The sequence below is a fragment of the Tachysurus fulvidraco genome, chromosome 20, assembly GCF_022655615.1.
Source record: "Tachysurus fulvidraco isolate hzauxx_2018 chromosome 20, HZAU_PFXX_2.0, whole genome shotgun sequence".
NCBI classification, from domain to species: domain Eukaryota; kingdom Metazoa; phylum Chordata; class Actinopteri; order Siluriformes; family Bagridae; genus Tachysurus; species Tachysurus fulvidraco.
In genome coordinates, this window is record NC_062537.1 from 6,595,383 (window position 1) to 6,618,679 (window position 23,297).

Here is a 23,297-nt window from a genome sequence, read left to right on the forward strand (position 1 = left end):
TAGGCCATATAAAAGGTCATTTTTAATGGCCAGTGGTGCTTTCAGGATACAAAGACATTCATACATTATGATCACAAGAATAGTGACTGCTATGTTTTGCAACAATGAGCTAACTATGCACCTTGTTGTTTGACAAAAGAAATATAGATGCCATAATCATTTGTGTTCTCGAATTAATAATCTATTAGCAATAAAATGGCTGCATCAATCATTTAGCCTACCATAAACATAGCTAACATTATTATTAGTTAGTCAAGTATTTGTATTATACAGAAAACTAAATTTTTTTTTTTTTTTTTGTCCAGGGAAGAAAATGAACAGATGGTCAAAACAAGTGCAAGAGGAGCAAGTATAATATAAATAAAGTTATAATAAATAAATGTTAAGTATAATATAAATAAAACATACAGTCATGTGAGAAAATTAGGACACTCCATGAAAGCCTGTGGGGTATTTTAACAGTATTTTAAAATAAAAAATTTTAATAGCATTTTATCCTCATTTTTGTTAATGAACTGTAAAATCTAATAAAAAAAAATCTTGTTTCTTGTGAGGTAAAAGTAATTACTTTTCATCTAAAGGTACAAATTAAAACAAGATCAGAAATTGACATGTTGACATTTTTTTATTAAAGAACTTAATATTTAATAGGATGTCCTAATTTCTTTACATGACTGAATGTGCTATACAAAATATAGATCACATATTTTTACTTCTTTATCCAAATCCTTCTATTTGCATTCTAGACAGATAATAATAATAATAAAAAAAAAATCACCCAATAGTGTTTTTGTAGTAACACCTGCTCACCTCTTATAGCAGTAATATTGTAGTATCCAAACAAAAAATTACAGCCATTTTGGGTACTTGGATACTCGCATATTTGGTATAAGCATATGGAGGATTTTTTGCAGTTATGGCTCATAAGCATATACAATGTTCTCTATTATTGCTCTTTTGAAATGTATCTTGCCATCCATTCTCGCATATGTCGTTAGTTGCCCCCCCCTCCCCCCCCCCCCAAGAGCATGAACAATAATTATGTGCAGAGCAAATGCTGCTGTATGCTGCTCAGAGATAAAAACATAGCTTAATATCAGCAGGCTTCAGATCCAAGCTTCAAAGTCATGCTGCCTGAAAAGATTCTGTATCCCAGAATCCATATTCATGCCATCAGACCCAACACTAACAGGACAGGGGAGAGGACTAAAAAAGGGCAAGGGAATGCATACATTTCTCTCTTTCTAGAGAATGACTCCACAGCAGTCTGTACACTGTGTAGCAAAAAAGAGAGAGAATGAGTGACAGAGTGAGTGAGAGAAAGAGTTGGCAGTGCCAGGGCAGGTAAAAGTAGGTTTATGATAACCAAATAAAGAAAATTATATTTATTATTAATGGGGAAAATTTCTATTTCTATCAGAGAACCTACAGAAACTCTAGGAAGGTCATACCTTTCTGTGTCACTTTCATCACTTGACTCCACCTCCTCCAGGGCAGCCTGTAGATCAGCAATACGTCGGATTGATGTCTCCAGATCGGCTTGTAGGGTCTGACGCACTGCACTAAGCTCTTCCACTTGCATTTCCTGGGAAGAGTCCAAGAAATACATTTTGAATCATTTTCCATTCATACTTTTTTATTCTATGTAAAACAACATTCAATGTTTCGATTGCTTCAACTCAGCCTATCAGCCTAAACCCAGTTTAACCTAAAATAGGTTGTTTTCTGTTTTGTTTTTTTAATAAAGTATGGATTTATTTAATTACACCATTTACAGTAAAAGACAGTAACATAAGTATAGAAATATAAGTAATATAATTTGATCATTTTCTTTATTTAATCTCCAGCTCTGGCTCTAGGCTCCTGACCAGATGTCTTCTGCCTATGATTAATTCCTATTGTCTCCTCAAGGTTATTGATACAAGAAGTCTTTCCATTCCGCACATCTCCATGACAACTGCACCCCCACCAGTGGCACCTCCTTGCCTTCTCCAATAATCTAGAGAGTAACACAATGTGTGTGTGTCTGTGTGGTGGCAAACATATAATATGATTCAAATATGATTACTTGTACTTGCAGTATATAAGCATTACAATAACAATGCAATTCAGTTCCTCTTAATGTGAATGCAATAGGCAACAATATACATGTAGCTGATTTTTATATAATTGTTGGATCTGCTCACAGCTTTAACTCAGGTTTTTTGAATGACTCTATCCTCATGCATAATTATAAACACTTTTTTTTCTCTCAAGAAATATGATCTTGTTGCTGCAGCCCAGGATCGATTCCCAGGCAGAGAGCTAACCCAGCCACTGAAGAGTTAACTCTAGTGCTGGTCCCAAGACCAGATAAAACGGGAGGGCTGAGTCAGTAAGGGCATTCAGTTTAAAACCTGCACCAAAATCTAATATAAGGATCATATGTGCTCTGCTGTGGCAACCCCAAACACGGAGCAGCTGAAAGACCAATACCTTTTTTCTCAAGACTTCAATATCATCATAGGTATAAAAATATATTCCCAGTCAACAAGCAATTTAGAGAGGTAACGGTAAAGGACAGTAGCAGATGCCAAAATGACTATCAGTGTCTGCTAGTTCAAAGAGAATGTTGGACATATCAAAGACCTATCAAAGGCAGAACATCCAATACTACAGAATAAGTATTTTCTTGATTCAGTCATTTTTAAGTAAGAGTATTTGTTAATATTTGGTGTTTTGGTTGATAAAATATCTGCTTGAAGAAAATTCTCAGTCTCTGTGATGATTCAGGTTCTGCAAACAGGAGAAAAAAAATGAAATAATGTGGACAACCAGTATCCACCAAGAACCCCACCCCACCCTTGCTCTAACAATACTTTTCAATAAATCTGCTTGATTTTTAAGTGTTTAACTATTTCATAATTTGCAGCATGCATTTCCTGATTTTTTACATATAACTGTGTAAGTCACCTTATAACCTGCCATCTTTGGTGGCAAATAGCACAATTTTCAGCTATTTATTGGAAAAAAGTATTGGAGTGTATGGTCTTTGATATTTGACATTTGGTTACATATTCATTGCTCTCAGTGACCCACTAATATAACCAAACAGTTGAGTCCTTCGTTTGAAATGATTTTCAACCTTTCAATGCTTTTCAACTTCTTTTAGTTGTTGTCTGTTTTGGGGGGCTCCCCTTTAGGACTAATTTTCCCACTGATTTTCTTAGAGAATTTGCAGATTTTCTTTCAGACCTATTGATTAATTTTGATAAAGCATTAATTATTGGAGATCTTAGCATTCACATTGACAATACAAAACGATGCTTTATGACTTACATTTATTGTTACTAAACACATTTGGGCTTAAACAAGACCACTATATTAACTTATCATTATAATCATAAACTAGATTTAATTATATCACACACAATAGAACTGGCTGACACAGATATCATACCTCACAGTGATGACATCACAGACCATTACCTCATACTGTACAAACTACCTGTAGAACAGACTAACCGTGTCTCATGTTATAGAGTAGAACTATTATTCTGACCACTAAAGACAAATTCACGAATAACCTGCCTGATCTGTCTCAAGTTCTTTCTGTACCCTTAAACGCAAACAATCTACATGTAATGACTAATAGCATAAGTACTATCTTCACTAGCATGTTAGACACTGTTCCCCCCATCCGATTGAAGAAGGTTAGAGAAAAAAACACCTGCACCATGGTATAATAGTCATATTCACACCTTCAAGAGAGCAACCCATAACCTTGAGCAAAAGTGGTGAAAAGAAGTAAATTAGAGGTTTTTAGAGCTGCATACAAGAACAGTGTGTCTAGCTATAAACAGGCTCTAAAAGATGCTAGGGCTGAGCACCTGAGCAAACTCATAGAAAATAAACAAAACAATTCCAGGTTTCTATTTAGCACAGTGGCTAAAAATGAGATATCTGAAAACACTATTCCATCACAGTTCAGTAGTGAGGACTTGAGATTCTTTACTGATATCGGGAACAAAATAGTTGATGTTCAACCGCTGACAGCATCTAATGACCTAGTCTCACCTAAAGCTCTACACTCACAACTACAGTGCTTTAGAAATATAGTTCAGGAAGAGCTAGATAAACTTATTACTACAGCTAAATAGACAATCCCATTCCAACTAAATTACTGAAAGAAGTGTTACATACAGCTGGTGAGCCTCTTTCAAATATTATTAACTCCTCCTTATTTTTAGGTCACGTTCCTAAATTCTTCAAGTTGGCAGTTATTCGGCTCCTCATTACAGACCCATTTCAAAACTTTTGTTTATGTCTAAAATATTAGAAAGGGTTGTGTCTGTTCAACAGTGCTCCTTCTTACAGGAGAACAAAATCTTTAAGGCCACATCATAGCACAGAAACTACACTTGTTACAAATGACTCTTTCTTTTTGACCTGGTCTTGCACCTTAGTGCTGCATTTGAAACTATACATCACAACATTCTCCTAGATTGCTTACAAAATTACACAGGTATTTAGGGACAGGCTTTAAAATGGTTTAGAACCTACCTGTCTGGTCAATACTCCACTTTTATGGCAGTTAATTATGGGGTCCTTCAAAGATTAAGTTCTAGGACCTCTGCTTTTCTCAATTTACATACTGCCCTTGGGAAACATCATTAGAAGGCATGGGATTAGTTTACACTGTTATGCTGACGATACCCAGTTATAGATCTCATCAAAACCAAATAAAGTACCCAAATTGTGTAATTTAACTGAGTGTGTTATAAAGACAAAATATTGGATGACCTGGAATTTTCTGTTGTTAAATTCTGATTAAGAGAGAAATTATACTACTTATTGGTCCAAAAACCAGTACATTTTGAAGCTCTTAAAATTTATCTTCCATTTAGAGGGATGTACTGTTACTACTAGCTCAACAGTGAAAGACCTGGGTGTTTTATTAGACAGCAACTTGTCTTTTGAAAATCATATAAAAAATCAGCCCTCTTCCACCTTAGAAATATTGCCAAGCTGAGAAACATCCTGTCTGTATCGGATGCTGAGAAGCTAGTTCATGCATTCATGACCTCTAGACTGGACTATTGTAATGCATTACTAGGTGGTTGTCCTGCATCTTCAATAAGTAGACTACAGTTAGTCCAAAATGCAGCTGCCAGAGTTCTTACCAGGAAAAGAAAATATGATCATATGACACTAATTTTATCATCTCTACACTGGCTACACTGGTCACCATACTTACGTCACGTCACTTCTTACTTAATAATGATGTACCAGCTCCAGTTGAACTTTGCTTCACAAAATATTTAGGCATGCTAAGAGGAGATGCCACTAAATGTGGTCTTTGAGTACAACAATCTGCTAATTAATACAACATATGTCGGACTGTATATTTATAATCACACCCCCCAGTGTCACCCAAATGAGGAAGGGTTTCTTCCTTCACCTCAGGCTTGGTAATTGGGGATAAATACAAACACATTTAAATATATCTAATATTAATCTTGAATTTTTGTATAATATGAATTTTTATAATAACTTTTTGTTTTATGCTTATGTTCTGTAAAGCTGATTTGAGACAATATCCATTGTTAAAAGCGCTATACAAATAAATTTTAATTATGAATTTAGTTCTGTTCGGGAGGCAAAATCCATGCATAGTTGGCTTAAGCTCTGATGATTGACTTCTCCAATCTAAAACCTTTCAATTTCCCTCTTACATCTTAAATAAAGTTTAGGCTAGCTCATTTGGGAAGCAGCATTGCAAGTCCAAACTTGTGCTATTGGTTGTTTAAATATTATGGCCAAACTCCCAAACAGCTACATTCATCTGCCTTTCCATGTTGTACAATACATGCGTTTAAAAGAAGTACAAATGTGGTCTTTGCATGCAGGCACCCAGGTACCCAGGTTCTCACCACCCTGGCAAATATGAGGGATGAAGTAAAGCCACGCTGACTGAACCACACAGAACCAAATATTATTGACAACAAATTGGTATTATCTGCATTATGCTATCTGTAACTGCCTTGGCCCTATAGAAAGAAGCACAAAGGATTTAAGCAGGGATGATAAAATTCCCTTGTGTGTGTGTGTGTGTGTGTGTGTGTGTGTGTGTGTGTGTGTGTGTGTGTGTGTGTGTGTGTGTGTGTGTGTGTGTGTGTGTGTGAGAGAGATAGAGAGAGAGAGAGAGAGAGAGAGAGAGAGAGAGAGTGATTACCAGCTCCATGCGCCGACGGCTACTCTCCTGCTCTCTGAGGCTTAGATCCTCCATCTCTAACCTCATGTCTGCCAGCCTCTGCTGGTAGTAATGTGAGTTCTCTCGTTCTCTTGCCTCAGCCTGAGCAGACTGCTCCAGCTCCTCGCCCATCTTCAGCACACTATCCCTCAGACGTAGAACTAGAACCTAGAATGCAATAACACCAGCAAGTAAAATAACTAAAATACAGTGTATGTGCAGGTCCATCCAGTGTTTCTCAATACTGAAAAAATCTGATTGAACACATTAGCAAATCACCCCTTTCTAGTTCATTTGTGTGCCAAAGAAAGAACGATGCTGACTAACCCTGTAGTCTTATAACCTTCTTACAGCCTACACTTATAACCTGAATCTTTAGTGTTTAATGGGTCGAGGTTGCTATTTTCATAGGTATTTACATAATACATACTTTGTCCTCCAATGGGACAAAGAACTTTTTTTCTGAGATATGTACAACTGTACAATAAAGTACAAGGTTTTGACAATGAAACAAATATTGATTTTTACAAAGTCTGCTGCTTCTGTATTTTTGATCTCTTGGTCAGATGTTACTATTGTATACTGAAGTATAATAAGCATTTCATAGGAGTCAAAGGCTTTTATTGACAATTCCATTAAATTTATGCAAAGTATTTGCAGTGTTGATTATTGTGAGTGAGCCCACTCCCTTGCCTGAGAAGCAAGCGTACATGTGAATGGGTTCAGGTTGCTTTAATGTTGGAGCGATGGTAGCGCTCACCTTTTGTTCTCCGGACAACTTTTTTCCGGATGCTCCTAACAAACGGAAAGGGGATTCATCAGAGCACAACTTTACCCCAATCCTCATCATTTTAATCCCTGAACCTTTTGCAGAATATCAGTCTGTCCCTGATGTTGTCCCTGAAGTGGCTTTTTTGCTGCCCTTCTTGACACCAGGCCATCATCCAAAAGTCTTCGCCTCACCGTGTGTGCAGATGCACTCACACCTGCCTGCTGACATCCCTAAGCAAGCTCTGCACTGGTGATGTCCTGATCCCACAGCTGAATCAACTTTAGGAGAGGGTCCGGGCGCTTGCTGGAAATTCTTGGGTGCCCTGAAGCTTTCTTTACAACAGTTGATCCTCTCTCCTTGAAGTTCTTAATGATACGATGAATGTTCGATTTAAGTGCAGTCTTACTAGCAGCAAAGTCCTTGCCTGTGAATCCCTTTTTGTGCAAAGCAACAGTGTTTCCTTGAGAGTAAGCATGTTCAACAGAGAAAGAAAACTGATTTCAAGCATCACCCTCCTTTTAAAGTTTTCAGTCTGTTCTTCTAACTTAATCAGCATCACAGTGTGATCTCCAGGCTTGACCTCGTCAACAGGCTCACAAGAGTGAGAGAGAATCACTGACATGATGTCAGCTGGTGATTTTGTGGAGTATATTAAAACTGAGGCAGCAGACTTTGTAAAAAATTAATATTTGTGTCATTCTCAAAACTTTTGGCCATGCGTGTATATCACACATGGTTCCAGTCTACCAAGCTGATGATTAGTGTAGTGGATACTTCTGTCTGTGCTCACCTCAAATCTCTTGACCTGACCTCTCTGGAACTCCAGTTTGTTCTCTAAGTCACACACACGTGCCTCTTGCTTGCTCACAATACTCCGGGCCACTGTGGAAGACTCCAGGAACTGCAAATGTGCTGAACTTGTTTGCAGCTAAGAGGCGATGAACCAAGGGTGAAACAAAATGAGGTATAAGAAATAAGATTTTTAGTGATAAACTGACACTAATAGGCTGGAGTGTGTCTAAATACCATAATGCACTAAACTTTCATCAGGTTCTGTCAACCTTCTCTCGAACAGAAACTGTGTGCATATTCATTCATTTCTGAAACCATGTCCAGTCTAACCTGCTCCTGTAGCCTCTGTTTCTCCTTCTTCACTTCTTCAAGCTCTGCCTGAAGCTCCCGTATCTGAGCTATGTCACTAGAAGACTAAGGGTTTAAACCCAAAGCAAGTTGTTGGAATTCTTATGTGAATTTTCAATAATTAATGCAGACATATACCATTAAGCTAAATCCATATACATTGTGCATTCACACAGACACACCTGAGCAATAAGTGCTTTGTGTTTCTTCATGAGCTCATTGAGGTCCTCTTGGTCTTCCTCCAGCCTCTTCAGGAAGTCGGTCTTTTCATGCTGCAGCTGAGTCAACTGTTCATCCACCTAGGAAACAAGAAAAACTACTGAGTGAAGGCCATTTTATATGCTTTTTCTATCTGTGTTAATTAAAAAATTTCTCACCAGGCTCTTCTGTTTGCAGATGCTCTCCAGCTCCAGCTGAGCATTTTCCAGCTCCATGGCAAGAGTTTTCTGCACAGTCTCAGCCTCTAAACGCCGTGCCTCACTCTCCTCCAGCTATTACAAACACAACCACACTTTCACACTTCATACTGGAAAGAGTTCAAAATCACCCAGCGTGCCATGAATAGAAGCTATTAATAACTATTTCTTTTCTATTTTAGTTCGTTTTTTGGATGTTCTGTGTAACTTGTAGGAATGTGGGTATGATTTTATGTATTTTGTATTATGTATGGATTTTATGTAGCTCCTTGAAACTCAGTAGTATATTTTATTTAGCACTGTTACACCTGTTATTTTCAGTCTGGAGGTTTTCAGTTCTAATGTGCTCAACATCTTCAAATTAAATTTAACATAAGACAACCTGAGTAAATACAAGGCACTGTTTGTAAATAATTATTTACTTTATTGCTGAAAATAAAGTTAGCAAACATCAACTGGCCATGTTGGAAAGTTGCCCCCCATTTACACAAACAACCAGTTAATCAAACTTAATTGATAATTGGGTTGTTAGAGTAGACACACCCAGGCTTGGTTACTGCCAGTCCTCTTCATTTAAATATAACTTAAATAGAACATTAATACTAAAACATCACAGAACAGCAATTTCTAGCAATGTAATTTAAAGCTCCTGAAAGATTATTTCCCTAATTGTTTTTATGTATTTACACTGTATGTATTTATACTTTGACACAATCAAAGAAAATTCCAGAATAAATAGTAAGGAATTCACTGAAAAGTTCAAAAATCAGACAAATCAAAGAGTTATAAAGTCATGTCTAAAGCTCTGTGACTCAGTGAGTCATTACCTCCAAATGATGAAAACTTGGTGGTCAGTCTTGAGCAGAGGTGGGAGAAAGTGCAAGTCACAAGTAAGTCTCAAGCCATGAATGTCAAGTCCAAGTCAAGTCGAGTCTTTTTTTAATATTTGTTAAGCAAGTTTCAAATTTGCGACTTAAGTCTGACTCGAGTCATGTCGAGTCCCCCATCTCTGAGTCATTTAACTCAAGTCCGGGTCAAGTCTCAAGTCATGAATGTCAAGTCAAAGTCAAGTCGAGTCTTTTTTAATATTTGTCACGGAAGTCTCAAGTCTCAAATTTGCGACTTAAGTCTAACTCGAGTCAAGTCATATGACTCGAGTCCCCCATCTCTGGTCTTGATCATCTAAGGAATCGAAGTCTTGAATTTCTTTAATGTAGCTGTTAAACTGGACAACTGGTAATATGTGGATAAATGATTTCTGACTCATCTTAAGCAAAATGATTAAGAGTGGGTTGGAAAGGTTTGGGATGATGTTTTGTATTATGTTTTATGCTTCTGCATATTAGGAAATGGTACTGGAGTGTTTGTGTATTGATGGCAATTTCTGTATAAGGTGTCTTCAATATAATTTATTACTACTTTTCTTTTCTAACTCATGTCAAAAAAAAAATTATAAAAATGAAAATAATACAGTACTGTACATTGTACACATTTTTAAAAGTGAGCTATGATGTTTACCTGGAATGTATGTTCTCCTTTCAGTATCAAATGTGAAATAAGTTCTTGTTACAGCATAACTGAGGGGCTGAACTGCAGTGAGGAGAAATGGTCCATTAACACCTACCTGACAGTGCAGTCTCTCCAAATGCTCCTTGGTTCCTGGGGCCTGGCACTGACCAGTTTGTTCCATAGTGGACAGAATAAGCTGGGCATCACTGAGCAGAGCATGGGTACGCTTTAAGTCTCGCCTGAGTCGCTTTTCCACATCAAAATCTCTGTGTCCCACCTGAGATGGAAAAACCAAAAGAAGAAATTTCAACTACCTCCATACACAAGGAAGAATGACAAAAATCTATTGCTAAGGTATTATTTATCAGTTTCAGAATATTCTTTTTAAAAACTGTTATGAAGATTCATCTTTATCTTCACTAAGACCAAGAAAAAAGGCAAACAGGGGCCAAATAATTTGTCTGGTTCTGTTTGATTAGATACCACTGGCAATAAGATGTTAATATTTTCTCACTGATTTGGTTAATCTGATAATGATATGTCTTAATTCTGTGTTCAATTGCACAGTGAATGAAAATGTATTACCATTGAATTTTAATAACTGTGACTGATATAACATAGATGGAAGTGTGTGTTTCTGTGTATGTATGTCAGTTTGTCCCTCTGTCTTACATTACCTGTTCACACAGAGTTGCAATCAGTCCTTCTAAGTCATGTTTCTCATGCACCACCATCTGTTTTTCCTCATATTCTTGTTCGAGCTGCATCTCTAACTGCCTGAGCTGAAGGCACACACAATAGCACACACAACACACATATATACAAACATTTAAAATCAAATTCCTATCGCTGCATTTCATTCCTCCCATTCCTTCATTTATCAGTCCCCACCCGTCTCTGTGAAGATTTCTGCACATCCTCTAATTCTTCGTCCTTGTCCTCCAGCTCCTTCTGATGGATTTGTTTCATTCTCTCCATCTCCATCTCAAAGCGCAGATGTACCTTGAGGGAAAAAAGAGTGAGAGAGAAAGTCATCCTCTATAAGTGTGCCACAGATATCATCATAAAAACCAGCAGGCAGTAGACCATCTTGAAAGCCTGTTAGCTTAGCAATGTCATTAAGTATTACAGCACAAGATAAAACTAGAATTACTGTTGCCATTTTTGGATTTGTTATCAGATCTGCACTGCAGGATGCTGGAGAATTTGCATACAGATTGTCCTGTTAATGTGAGCAGCCATTTTATATCGTAGAGGGTGGATTTAACAAAAATCGTTCAAGGAAAGTCAGAAAGAGAGAGAGAGAGACAGAGAGAGAGAGAGAGAGAGAGAGAGAGAGAGAGAGAGAGAGAGAGAGAGAGAGAGAGAGAGAGAGAGAGAGAGAGAGAGAGAGAGAAATACCTCTTCATGGGAAAAAATAACATTTTTGCATTTATATTTAGGGCATATTAAAAAGGTTTTTAATGCATCACATTTAAAAGGTTAACTTTGGTTACAAACACAGGTTACTGCAAAAGTCATTAGTGTAGCTGAAGAAGCAATGCTACCTGTTCCTGTTGCTGAATTTTGGATGTCATGTTGGCAAGCTCCTGAGCATGCTCCTTATCTTTGCTGTCAAGTTCACGCAGTTGCTTTTTCAGCTCAGGCACTGAGTCAGAGCCAAGGTTCAGGGGCGTAGTCAGGTCACGGATCTGATCACACAACTCTTGTTTTTGATGATGTAAATGTTCTATCTCCAACCGACTTTCCTACACTCACACACACAAACACACACACAAACTTAAAAAGTTTGGTTTTAGTGTATTGACTCTTGGGAGAATACTTTGTAGTCAAGCTGTGTTTATATTTTTAAAATCTAAAACATGTAAATACATTATTTAATTTGATTTCTATAGTCAGTTCAAAAAGAACAAATCCCATTCTAATATAATACAATTTCTCTTTGTAATACAGCAAAAGGTTAAAAAACTAGGGTTCCAACATTTCGAGTGTAGATGAGCTCAACTTCATCGCTTCATCTGATAACAGTGTAGCAGAAAAATTCTGAGAAAAATTGTTAGCAGCTATGTTAATGAAATCCTAAAAGTGAATTGGAAAATATACAGTGTGCTTTCCATAATCTACTTTTTAAATGCTGTGGAATAATCCTCCAAATTAACCAAACAGTTTCCTATTTCTGGAACATACTTAAAATAGAAACTTATGCCCAAGAGTACCGAAGGACAATAATAGAAAAAGAACCACCTTACCCTCCCATTCTAATTTTTAAAAAAACATTTTTTTTAATTTACCCAGTGATTTAAAATGCACTTCCACAGAGTAATCTGGGTGCCCATTCCTAATGAATTCTACATCTTTATGACAGTCATTTTTTGTAAACAATTTAAAGATCATTATTTGAGGTTTGAGGCTTATGTTAATAAGGATGTCCAGAATACACAATCAAGAGTTCTAACAATTTTGTTTTTCTAATTATGACTCAGAAACAAAGAAACATAAAGAAAAATCTTATCTACACTATTGGAACATGTATGGAACCCCATGGAATGAATATTTTGTCTAGACAACAATTATTACATATTTAATCATTTCATATAGCTATTGCTTTTATATTTTTACAGTGTCCAAAGGTTGAATTTTTTTTTTTAAACAGATGGCTGAAGTCTGACCCTGGTTCATACCTTCAGTGTCCGATGCAGAGAAAAGATCTCTGCCCGTAGAGCTATACTCTCATGAGTGGCCTTGTCCTTTTGCTCTCTTTCATTCTCTGCTTCCTCTAGAGCCCTGGTCAGCTCACTGTCAAATCTGTAAAGAACATTTTTGAAAATCACACTCTTACATATATCCCACAACACACATCCACCTATAATGATATGCACAGGAGAAGGAAAGAGGGCATACAGTATGCATATTAGATGCATATGAATAGAGATCACTTCTATGCTAATGTGACATTTTGCCTGAAGTAAAGGAACACACCTTCTCTGCTTCCTATCCAGGTCATGAGTACGGGCCTGCAAGCTGTCAGTAAGTACACGGGCATCTTGCAGATCAGAAGTCACGTGCCGGCAGTGACGCTTTAGCTCGGTGACTGTGCGCTTTGACTGTTCCAGTTGGGCTTGCAGCTCCAAAACCTTTGGTGTGGGAGTAAGAAGGCTGTGTTAAAGCACCACCCACAGGAAAGTATGATAAACACTAGAAAAGGTGTGCATTGGATCTCCAAATTTATTAGTCATGAACCAATGTGTTTCCATGGCCAAATATATAATTGTAAATATATAAAGATTTGGCATTGGGTGTTAGGGCAGGTTAGGTCAGTGCATGTAGATACTGTATGTAGTGACGTGTTTTTTATCTTATCTTATCTTTTCTTAACTTTTCTTATCTTTTCTAATTTTATGCCTAATAACTAGAATAATACTGATGCCAGATGAAAGACCCAGCTGATGAGAGTATGTGAAGATACCACAGTGTAGTACCTTGGTGTCTAAAAGTTTTCGTGCTTCTTTTTCAGCCTCAAACCTCTCCTCCATCTGACGCAAACGTCTGCGTAGAAACTCCACCTCTGTCTGTGCACAATCCAACTGCAGATGTAGTTCCCCCTCTAAAACACGCTTTAATTAATTTCCACATAACATACAATGTATTCAGTATTCAGCAAACATGTTATAAAAAGAACATAAAGGAATATGGAGTGGCTTCTATCACTGTCATCACATAATTCTCAAATAGCAGTGCTTCACATAACAACTGGTACTAGCTAATACAAACTGATTAGCCTTAGTAATACAGAATTAAAAAAGGACCACATCTACAGTACTGTATAATAAGCCGTTTAGAAGAGTTGATTGAACGAAGGTTTTTCAGCCCAAAAATTGCTGCTCCAAAACACTACAGGTATCTATTAGATCAGAATAAAGGTTTTGGCCATAAGGCTCATGTTTAGTGAAAACGAGCAACTGCATACAAGAAAATGTCTGCAAGCTCACTCTCAAATATGTTTATGTGTATATAAGCTGATATGTGATAATATACTGGTGTTTAGCATCTCTTGGATAAAACCTGATGTATTCTTCTAAAGGAAGTACAAGGATATTTTAGAACAAACTCTGATTGTCTCTGCCAAGGAGTTAAGATAATAACTCTAAACGTGCAGGTAATAAATAAAGGATGGCGTGCCTAAGCACAAAATGAATGCTTCTTTGTTGATATTTTTTTGTTGAGTTTAGTCTCCAGGAATGAAAAACGTTATACATTGTTAAGACCTATTGCAATTAAAAGAGTTTCCCAGTGATTTTATCCTAGTATAGCCATTTTTGAGCTTGTATACTATTTATAAGAATCTTATTTAATTCACACTCGGAATTGTGAAAGCAGTAGGTGCTACTGTACCTGTAGCCATGACACTTAAAGTCTCTTTGCTCTTGGCTTTCTGCTTCTCCTCGGCCAGCTGCTTTTCTAGTGCGTCCACGGTGACTTTACTCTGATCCAAACGATCCTACGATACATAGCACACAAATCTTACTTTTAATGTGTTTGTTTCACTCATGGAATATTCCACTGAAGAAAAGACTAAAAGTTCTTAGTAAAACAATATGTAATAGAAAAAATGCTTTGTCTAAAACACAAGCAATAATTCATTTGGACATAATTCAGTTTATCTTTTACACCTTTATATTTTAGGCAGCTATTCATGGAAGTTAGTTATTTTAAAAGGCCTAAAGTTTTTGACAAAAGAGAAATTGTGTTCAGTGTTTGAGAAGGGACACCTGCAACTCTTTGTTTTCCTTAGTGAGACGAAGTCTCTCTGCTCTCTCTGTGTCTAAGGCCTGACTTACAGCCTCGCCTCGAAACCTCTCATCACTCAGCTCAGATACAAAAGCCATGGTCTGTGGTCAGACACACAAACACACACATATACACACAATGTGCATTACTTTTGATAAGATTTGTTTTTCATCACTTATAGCCAAAGATTTAGGAAAGAAATCTGAAATTTCATACAGATCTATATCATATAAATGACAGTATGTACACACACACACACACCTTGGTCTCCAGGTTGTCTGCAGTTTGTCTAAGTTCATTACGTTCCTTCTCAGACTTCTCTAGTCGCTCTCTCAGCATTCTGATCTCATCCTGAAGCACATAAACACATTAACCACTGAATTTATACAATATTCACATCTACACAATGTGCAATTTATTTTTTTTATTAATATGTTTTTGTTGTTGTTTGTTTTTCTACAATTCCTTTGAATTTAACACCTGCAGAAATGTACAGCTGAATCTGAATCTTAATAAAAATTCTTTCATTTTTATGGGTTAAGCTTGTAATATAGCTTTTTAATGAATAAAATGGCAAAAATACCACAGAAATTAATAAATAACCCACCTCTTTGGCCTGGATTTTGTATTCATCTATATTGACGTCTAGCATGGGACGAATTCTACATAGCAATTTCCACCAGCTCCAGCTGGCCACTCTGTTCAGAACCCGAACATTTCGCTGGATACATCTCACAGCCATCTGTTGCACCTTATCTCAGGACAGGCATATAATTATTTAGACTTATAACAGATAGATAATTGCAATGAGAATTCAGAGGTCAATAAGAGAAGCAACAATTGCTTGTTTGAGATTATGGCTGATGCTCTTTCTCGGCTGTCCATACACTGTGATTTATGGACAGCTAACTCACATTTAAGAACACCTAAAAAAAACCCCACCCCCACCCCCCACCCCCACACACACAAACACCCAAGTGCTCCAGAACCAAAACTCCTGCTTTTCAAGTGCGAGTAACACTTCCTTATGATTATCTAATCTTGTTTATTTTAAGAGTATTTTAAGAGTATATATATATGAGATAAAGTAGCTCAGTGGTTAAGGTGTTGGGCTACTGAGCGGAGGGTCATGGGTTTGAACCCCAGGTCCACCAAGCTGCCAATGCTGGGCCCCTGAGCAAAGCTCAGTTGTAAGTCACTCTGGATAAGGGTGTCTGCTAAATGCCAAAATGAAATATATATAATGTTTATTATTATACACACATCTATTAGCACCAAAGACTGACCTTCAAGCACCGGTATCTCTGCCGTGCCAAATGCCCCACACATGCAGCCTGCATCTCCACCAGCCAATTGTTGATTAAGACATCCCTTTGCGCATTCAGCAATCTCAGCACTCCACGTTTTAAGAACACCTAATACACACACACACACACACACACACACACACACACACACACACACACACACACACCTGCTGTAAAAACACACATCAGTGCCAACCATATGGGATCATTTAATGATACTGTAAACTCCCACCTTGCTTGATCCCAGAACAATACTCTTTTTATCCAGATCCAATTCGATCAATAATTCCTCCACCGCCTGAAAACAAGAAATAATTAGGGGTCCAAACTTATTTTTTACTTGGTAACTTTCACATCTATAATGGCAAAATAATAACCATAAAATAACAATAAATGGAAACTTGTATGAGTGCATACATCCGTTTAGATTTTCGCACCTTTCTCTCATTTGGTGTGATAAAGACGGACCCATATCTTTTCATTACAGGAGGAGACAGAGCCTGGAAACGTCGTCGGAAATCACTCAGAGACATATGATCTGAGTAACCTGGGATAGACAGACACTAGTCTCAAACTAGCCTGAGCATTGTATTTAAACACAGCATTGTCTATTAATGACTTTTCAGTATAATGTGAGCTGGATGTGAGTGAACATATGTGTGAGACCTATACGATACAGTTGCAATGCAGGTAGTAAGTGGGTTGAGTGCAGCTGGGTGCGTAATGAAGGAACATCAAAGCCACCACCATCGACCTTTGCACTGAGACACTGTAAGAAAACTGGCTGTGACCGACGAATCAGGTTTATCAGAGCATCCTGGTGAGAGCGAGAGTGAGAGAGAGAGAGAGAGTGAGAGAGAGAGAGAGAGAGAGAGAGAGAGAGAGAGAGAGAGAGATTAAATAAGTCTGAACTATACAATTGTGTGGCCAAAGAGATTTAACATATTCTATCTATTCTATTAGTGAAATGGATAGAAAAGATTTCTTTTTGGAAAAAATAACAATTTTGCATTTATATTTAGGACATATTAAAAAAGTTTTAAATGCATCACATTTAAAAGGTTAAATGTGGTTACACATAAAGGTTACTGCAAAAGTCATTAATATTTGATATGTCATTTTCAGAGAAGCGTCAGAAAGGTATTTGCTGGCAATATTATTAATATAAAGTGATTGTTTGGTGGTACTGTAGATGGTTCCCTAAATAATTAAATAGCAAATTCATATTATCCCCACTCCTACTGTTGCCTGACGTCCACATGTAATTCACAAGTGTGACACATTTTCAAATTCAACTGTACATGGCAGTAAAAGGAACGTGAGTTGTTTTTTTACAGCTAGTCTCCATAGAAACCAGATTATTTGCAGTCACTTTGCTACAGATCAGCATTTACAGCAGATCTGTAGCAAAGTGACTGCAATTATATAGTGTGTAATCTGATTCTGATTTACACACTATATAATTGCAGTCACTTTGCTACAGATCTGCTGTAAGTGCTGGACAGATCTGCAGTGAAAATGTTTAGCAGTCATTGCTTTATTATTATTTCTTATCTTTTTATCTTCCCTTTTATCCTACTGGACATTTTTTAATTTGAGAGAGAGAGAGAGAGAGAGAGAGAGAGAGAGAGAGAGAGAGAGAGAGAGAGAGAGAGAGAGAGAGAGAATGAAGGACATCAAAATAATGAGAGTGCGTAAAGTTAGTTAGTTAGTTACTGTAGTTTACTGCCATGTCAGCTACGAGAGTGCGTAAAGCAAAGAGTTCAGGTGGTACAGGGAGAGAAGAAATGTGAGAAATGTAAATAAAGAATAAAGGAGTAAAACAGAACTATCTGTGGAAATGACTTCACAGAGCCTTACCACTTGTAGTTTAATAGAGATGCTGTGTGAGTGTCTCCGGATAGCAGCCATTCCTCCGGTGAATGTCTTGCGCACATTTCCACTTCTTTCCAGAAAACGCTGTGAGCCTCCTTCAACACCACCCAAACCCCGACACAAAGGAGGAACCGAGGCCCGTGGAGCAAACAGAGCTTTAACTACATGACTGACGAACAGAGAGAGATTGGGGGAATGAGCCATTTGTAATCATAGTTTAAACTATGACTATAATTTCTTTAATCTTTTTTTGGGTGAGTTCCTAGTAAGTAAACATCATTATTAGTATTAAAATATTGTAATTTTGTTTTTGCTATATACTGAAGACATCTGGGATTGAGATAAAAAGATTCACATGAGATCAGAACTTCAGTGTTAAACAAGCTAGAAAATGGCACCTTTGGCAGCAGACCATACTTAAATCAGTGAATCAAAATAAATAGCATTTAATCTTACAATAACTGCAAGCAATAATCTAACATGATTACATGAAGCATGATAATGCACCATTTTAAGGAAACACAAGTCGTTTTAAACTGGTTCCATGAACACAGCAATGGGTTGAGCATACTTAAATGGCATGTGCTATACCTAATAAAGTGGCTGGTGGGTGTCTTAGAGATAAAAAAGAGTGAGACAAGGAGAGAGAGGGCAATCCGCAACTGAAAGTGCACCGCTGTCTAACTTTGTTATAAAATACTCAATGTTCCAATGTTAAGTGTCAAGTTAAGAGGAGTTACACATTGGAGTTCTGCAGAATGGAGCTGGCATTGAGGGCAGAAGGGTTATTTTGGACCAGACCAAACCATCCAGATAGGTCATAACGTATTGGGTCAGAGCCGGATAGATGAGCAATCTCGCACTGTAGAGGCTGTTCACACTGCCGCACTAAAAACAATACAAATATTACAGTGTGAGTCTGAATAGATATTCTGTTTTTTGGTCAGTGAAGTAATATTATCCTGTAATTTGAGTACCTGTATCACTAAAGTAATGACATATCCTCTCCAAAATAGTGTTCTCAGAAGAATTAGGAGTGATGAGTTCCTCATCTAGAACCCAGAGCAGGCCACGAGAGTCACCCTCTGGTCCTCGAACCTAAGCAGACACACATGCATATATTGATTTTAAATGACAGTTTTCTTAGATTTTATTTATAAATTGATATGATTGTGTAAAAAAAATAAGTCACTCATTGATGACTATTTACCTGCAGTCCTGGTTGGTCTATAGCACACACCACTTTTTGTGGACTGTCCTCAGGAGCCTCAAAATCTACGGACACTTTCTCCTACAGCCAGAACAAAGCAGTAGCCAATTATACTATAACACGTTTCCAAACACACACACACACAATTACAAAAGCTACAGGAAGCTTGTTCTGTACCTGTGTGTATCTGTCAAGACAGTTTGTGAAGGTGTGCGTGAAATGATGCTCCAGAAGCCTTTCCTGTAGGTAGTTATGACAGAACTCAGAGAAGCCAGCAGCCCTGTCTTTCCCACTGTGTCTGGGGTTGCGTAGACCTGGTGCGTCTACCACAATCACAGAGCCCAGTGTTAGCTGCTGGGAGCATAGAGCTCTGGAAAGAAATATCACACATTCTAAATACAGCGAGTCTCAGATAAAGAAATGATGAAAAAAAAAAAAAATAGGAGACATTTTAAGCTTATGCTTATGCATCATCATGTGTGTATGCATTTACGTGTATATACTGTATACGTGTTTCTGTGTGTACCTGTTAATCAGAGATACGACAGCAGTAAACAGCTCCTCGTAGAGACCAGCTGCCATGCCCTCCACACACTGAGCAGCACTCAATTTAGGTCCTAACGATAAGATTAAATAAATAAATACATACATACATACATACATACATACATACATAAAATAAAAAAATTACATGGCTTCACTGATTGCAGTAAGCCTGTCTATTGCACCTTTGACCTTGTTACAATTAAAATACCTTTTTTTCTTGCAAAACAGACCACATGAACACATTGGGTGTGAATCATGAGTTGTGAATACAACTGAAAACTACAACCAAACTGTAAAAGGTGAGAATACGACCAGCAACTCCAACCTTCCTCTTGTTCCACTGCAATGTGGCGCTCTCTAGTGGTTCCAGTGGCCCTCTGCAGCAGCTGCCTTAGGTGATGTTTAAATACTGCAGTGTGAAGATCTTCTCCCTCACAGCCAAGAACAGAACTGGCCACCTGAGCACTCTCAAAACTCATAAATTGCTTTCGTCCAACTGTAAAAAAGAGATAACATTTTTTTCCCCCCGAACATTATCCAAAAGAATTTGAAATTTGACGTTGCATGAGTTCACATGCACAATACAACACTCAACAAAGCTCAGACTTTTATTGCAGTCTGTTAATAAAACACATGATTGCAAAAATAATAATATAGACTGTTTAAAAATGAAACAAGGTTGATCAATAAACATTACTCAGCTGTAACTATGTAGCTTTAAGACATAGTAGAAAAGAAATCAAAAGTATGTGAACACAGTGGCCGAAAGTTGTTTTTAAAAATTGTCATGCTGGGATCCAAGTAACTCCCCTCCACACTAATACACATAAATCTTAACGATGTAGTGTGTCCTGCACACAGACACTTTGATTCTACCGATTCATTACAGTACTGTACTTTAACATCATTCCTCTCAGATTTCTTAAATGAATGTAATGCCTTAATGCAATGTTAAATGTTCTAATTGGGATTAGCATATTTATGCTATGTTGTCCAATAGTATGCACTCAACTGTTCCACATACCCACTTCATCCATGTTTTCTATTCCATTGCACTTTACTTATGTCTTGTCAGCACTGTCATGTCATATCTGAATATTGTACCTTGGGTCCAAAAGAAATGTGAAATCTCTTCTCATCTTGTGCTGTATATGGATGTGATAACAAATAAGCAGCTTCCTTACTTGACTTGCAGGTGCTAAAGACTCACCTTTGCATGTGCCAGCTATGCCTAGGTGATATATTCCTGCCAGAACATGCCAAATTGCCCGTTGTTCATCAGAGGAGAACTGAAGTGTCTTCATGGCTTCTAAGAGTCTTCCAAACTCCACAGTAGCCCTCTGCTTCTCATCTACCTGTGGGAGAATTTAAAGGAGGCTCTTAGTAGTGTAAATGAATATGAATGCATTATTTGTATTAAACAGATGAATACATGAATGAATACAAATGTAGATACAAATAAAAAGGCAGAGAATTATAGGGAGGGTTGCCAGGTTCCCAATCATTTAACCCAAGATTGATGACTTTAAGGAGCAATAGAAAATATTTTTTTCCATGAGCACAATTAATTTTTCAACTTCCTCTTGAGTCCATTTTCTTACCTTGGTGGGGCAACTGATGCCAAACATGTTATTTTCTGGTATCTGGTGAAGCTGTAGCTCTGTCCTAGAAGGAAAAGATAGCTTAAGTCTCCCTCCTCCTCAAACACAAGAAAGAAAAAAAAAAGAAAAAAACAAGCAAAACTAATATCAATAATGTCTCTGTCTATTAAGACCACTGGGGTTTTGTTTCAGAAAGAGGCCAGGGATGTAGGCTGACTGCCAGTTCTGGGACCAAGATCTGGAGCTTGTGTACAACTAAAACAATATGTAACCTCTAAACATCAAAACAATAAGGATTCTTACATATTCCTTAGTATATTTGGTTGTTCATTGGTTTATTTTCCATAAATGCTTTATTCTTCTTATGGCTGATCAATAGGCAATCCCAGTAGCATTGGGAACAAAGCAGGGAAATAACCAGGGGAATAAACACATGCAAACATGGAAATCCTGTAGCTTTAAGGTAGCAATGTTACCCAGCAGTATGTCAAGTCAAGAAGCTTTTATTGTCATTTCAACCATATATATCTGTTGCAGTCAGAGTGAAATGAGTCAACGTTTCTCCAGGACCATGGTGCTACATAACACAAAGACAGAGCTATAAGGACTTAGTAAGTAGTCCTAGCCACATAAAGTGCATCTGTGTGACCTGGTGCAAACAGTGCAGGACAAGACAAAAAGACAGTGCAGGACAAAAGAAAAATACAAGACAATACACAAATGCAGTGTTTGCCTCTTTTTGCACCGTCTTTTTGTCAGTGTACATACTGTATGTTCAATCAATATTGCGTGTGCAGAAATACTGGAATGAACCCTAATATTATAGCAGCAGTTTTGTGGTATTGTAAAGTATTGTGAAAAACAACAATCAGCTAAAATGTGAAAGACACTGTTGGATTGGAAATTTAATAACCTGTTTAGTTCTTCTGTATAAGATTTTTCCTTGGAAACCAGACCAGGATCAGAATATAAAATATTGATGTTATTTGTAAATGTTTTCAGACCTCATTTCAGGACAGAGCCCTGCCAGCATCTGTGAGAAGATTAAGAAGTTGCTCTCTCCCTCAGGCCTATGGCAAACCCTCCACCTCTCCAGCATCATGGTCTGTGAGATAGAGAAACATCAGCCTTAATAAAGAACAGATAGATATGGCATGAAAAAAAGATGAGCAGATTAGAGACCTGAAGGTGTCCTGCAGCCGCAAGGCCTTTATGGTTGAAGTCGAGAGAAAGCACCATGGCAAATCGGCTGGAGGCTTCGCTGTGTTGAGAGCTTACACAGCCAAAAGAGTGCAGCACGGTGAACATGGCCTGGAGACGCTCCACTGTGGTAAAACCCACATTTACAAATATATATATAATACAAATACATATACATATATTAAATGTATACAAATACATTTAAAAATCAACATATGTTAGTAACATCACAAGAAGGTGGTAATTGGAAGAGGAAAATGTTTATTGTAAACACACACACACACACACACACACACACACACACACACACACACACACACACACACACACACAGTGTATAGTGAGTAATATTCGGAAGGTTATTATACATTCAGTGGAGTATAAAATATCAGAATGTTGAAATACAGTTGAAGAGTTGAAGAATGTTGAAATTACAGGTTACAGCTAAGTGTTGTCATAGAAATGTCTGTTTTCTTTGTTATTTAAATACATATCTGTACATTTTATTGTTTTAGCTACTGTAGGTTGCAGCAAGCAACTTTGGGGTATTTTCGGACTTGGAGGACATATAGTATATGAGTAACAAATCAATAAAGATTTACAACATTTGGCAGTACTCTAAGAGAAGTGCCATGAAGTCTCTTCATGTCTCTCAGTATATCCTGATACTGGTTCATTAGGTGACATACAAAGAATAACAT

At 37.4% G+C, this 23,297-nt stretch overlaps 1 protein-coding gene across 3 annotated transcripts in view; it reads right to left on the reverse strand.

Moving 5' to 3' along the window:
• Nucleotides 1–23,297, reverse strand: part of LOC113638350 (unconventional myosin-XVIIIb) — a 34,617-nt gene that overhangs the window by 2,369 nt on the left and 8,951 nt on the right. For 2 of the 3 annotated variants that reach the window (XM_047804678.1, XM_047804676.1), the window contains exons 9-41: nt 22,579–22,721; nt 22,401–22,501; nt 21,397–21,460; nt 21,006–21,150; nt 20,121–20,291; nt 19,776–19,866; nt 19,427–19,619; nt 19,250–19,330; nt 19,017–19,137; nt 18,780–18,927; nt 18,025–18,208; nt 16,831–16,981; nt 16,602–16,711; nt 16,397–16,462; nt 16,144–16,272; nt 15,465–15,608; nt 15,119–15,208; nt 14,839–14,958; nt 14,462–14,567; nt 13,549–13,673; nt 13,049–13,203; nt 12,751–12,874; nt 11,617–11,817; nt 10,961–11,071; nt 10,747–10,851; nt 10,185–10,346; nt 8,522–8,635; nt 8,327–8,443; nt 8,127–8,210; nt 7,795–7,932; nt 6,215–6,400; nt 1,452–1,585; nt 1,233–1,274 (exon numbers count right to left, since the gene is read on the reverse strand). In XM_047804678.1, coding sequence (XP_047660634.1) covers nt 1,233–1,274; nt 1,452–1,585; nt 6,215–6,400; nt 7,795–7,932; nt 8,127–8,210; nt 8,327–8,443; nt 8,522–8,635; nt 10,185–10,346; nt 10,747–10,851; nt 10,961–11,071; nt 11,617–11,817; nt 12,751–12,874; nt 13,049–13,203; nt 13,549–13,673; nt 14,462–14,567; nt 14,839–14,958; nt 15,119–15,208; nt 15,465–15,608; nt 16,144–16,272; nt 16,397–16,462; nt 16,602–16,711; nt 16,831–16,981; nt 18,025–18,208; nt 18,780–18,927; nt 19,017–19,137; nt 19,250–19,330; nt 19,427–19,619; nt 19,776–19,866; nt 20,121–20,291; nt 21,006–21,150; nt 21,397–21,460; nt 22,401–22,501; nt 22,579–22,721 — 4,156 coding nt within the window. The remainder of the gene's footprint in view (nt 1–1,232; nt 1,275–1,451; nt 1,586–6,214; nt 6,401–7,794; nt 7,933–8,126; nt 8,211–8,326; nt 8,444–8,521; nt 8,636–10,184; nt 10,347–10,746; nt 10,852–10,960; nt 11,072–11,616; nt 11,818–12,750; nt 12,875–13,048; nt 13,204–13,548; nt 13,674–14,461; nt 14,568–14,838; nt 14,959–15,118; nt 15,209–15,464; nt 15,609–16,143; nt 16,273–16,396; nt 16,463–16,601; nt 16,712–16,830; nt 16,982–18,024; nt 18,209–18,779; nt 18,928–19,016; nt 19,138–19,249; nt 19,331–19,426; nt 19,620–19,775; nt 19,867–20,120; nt 20,292–21,005; nt 21,151–21,396; nt 21,461–22,400; nt 22,502–22,578; nt 22,722–23,297) is intronic. The other variant, XM_047804677.1, reaches the window with a different exon arrangement.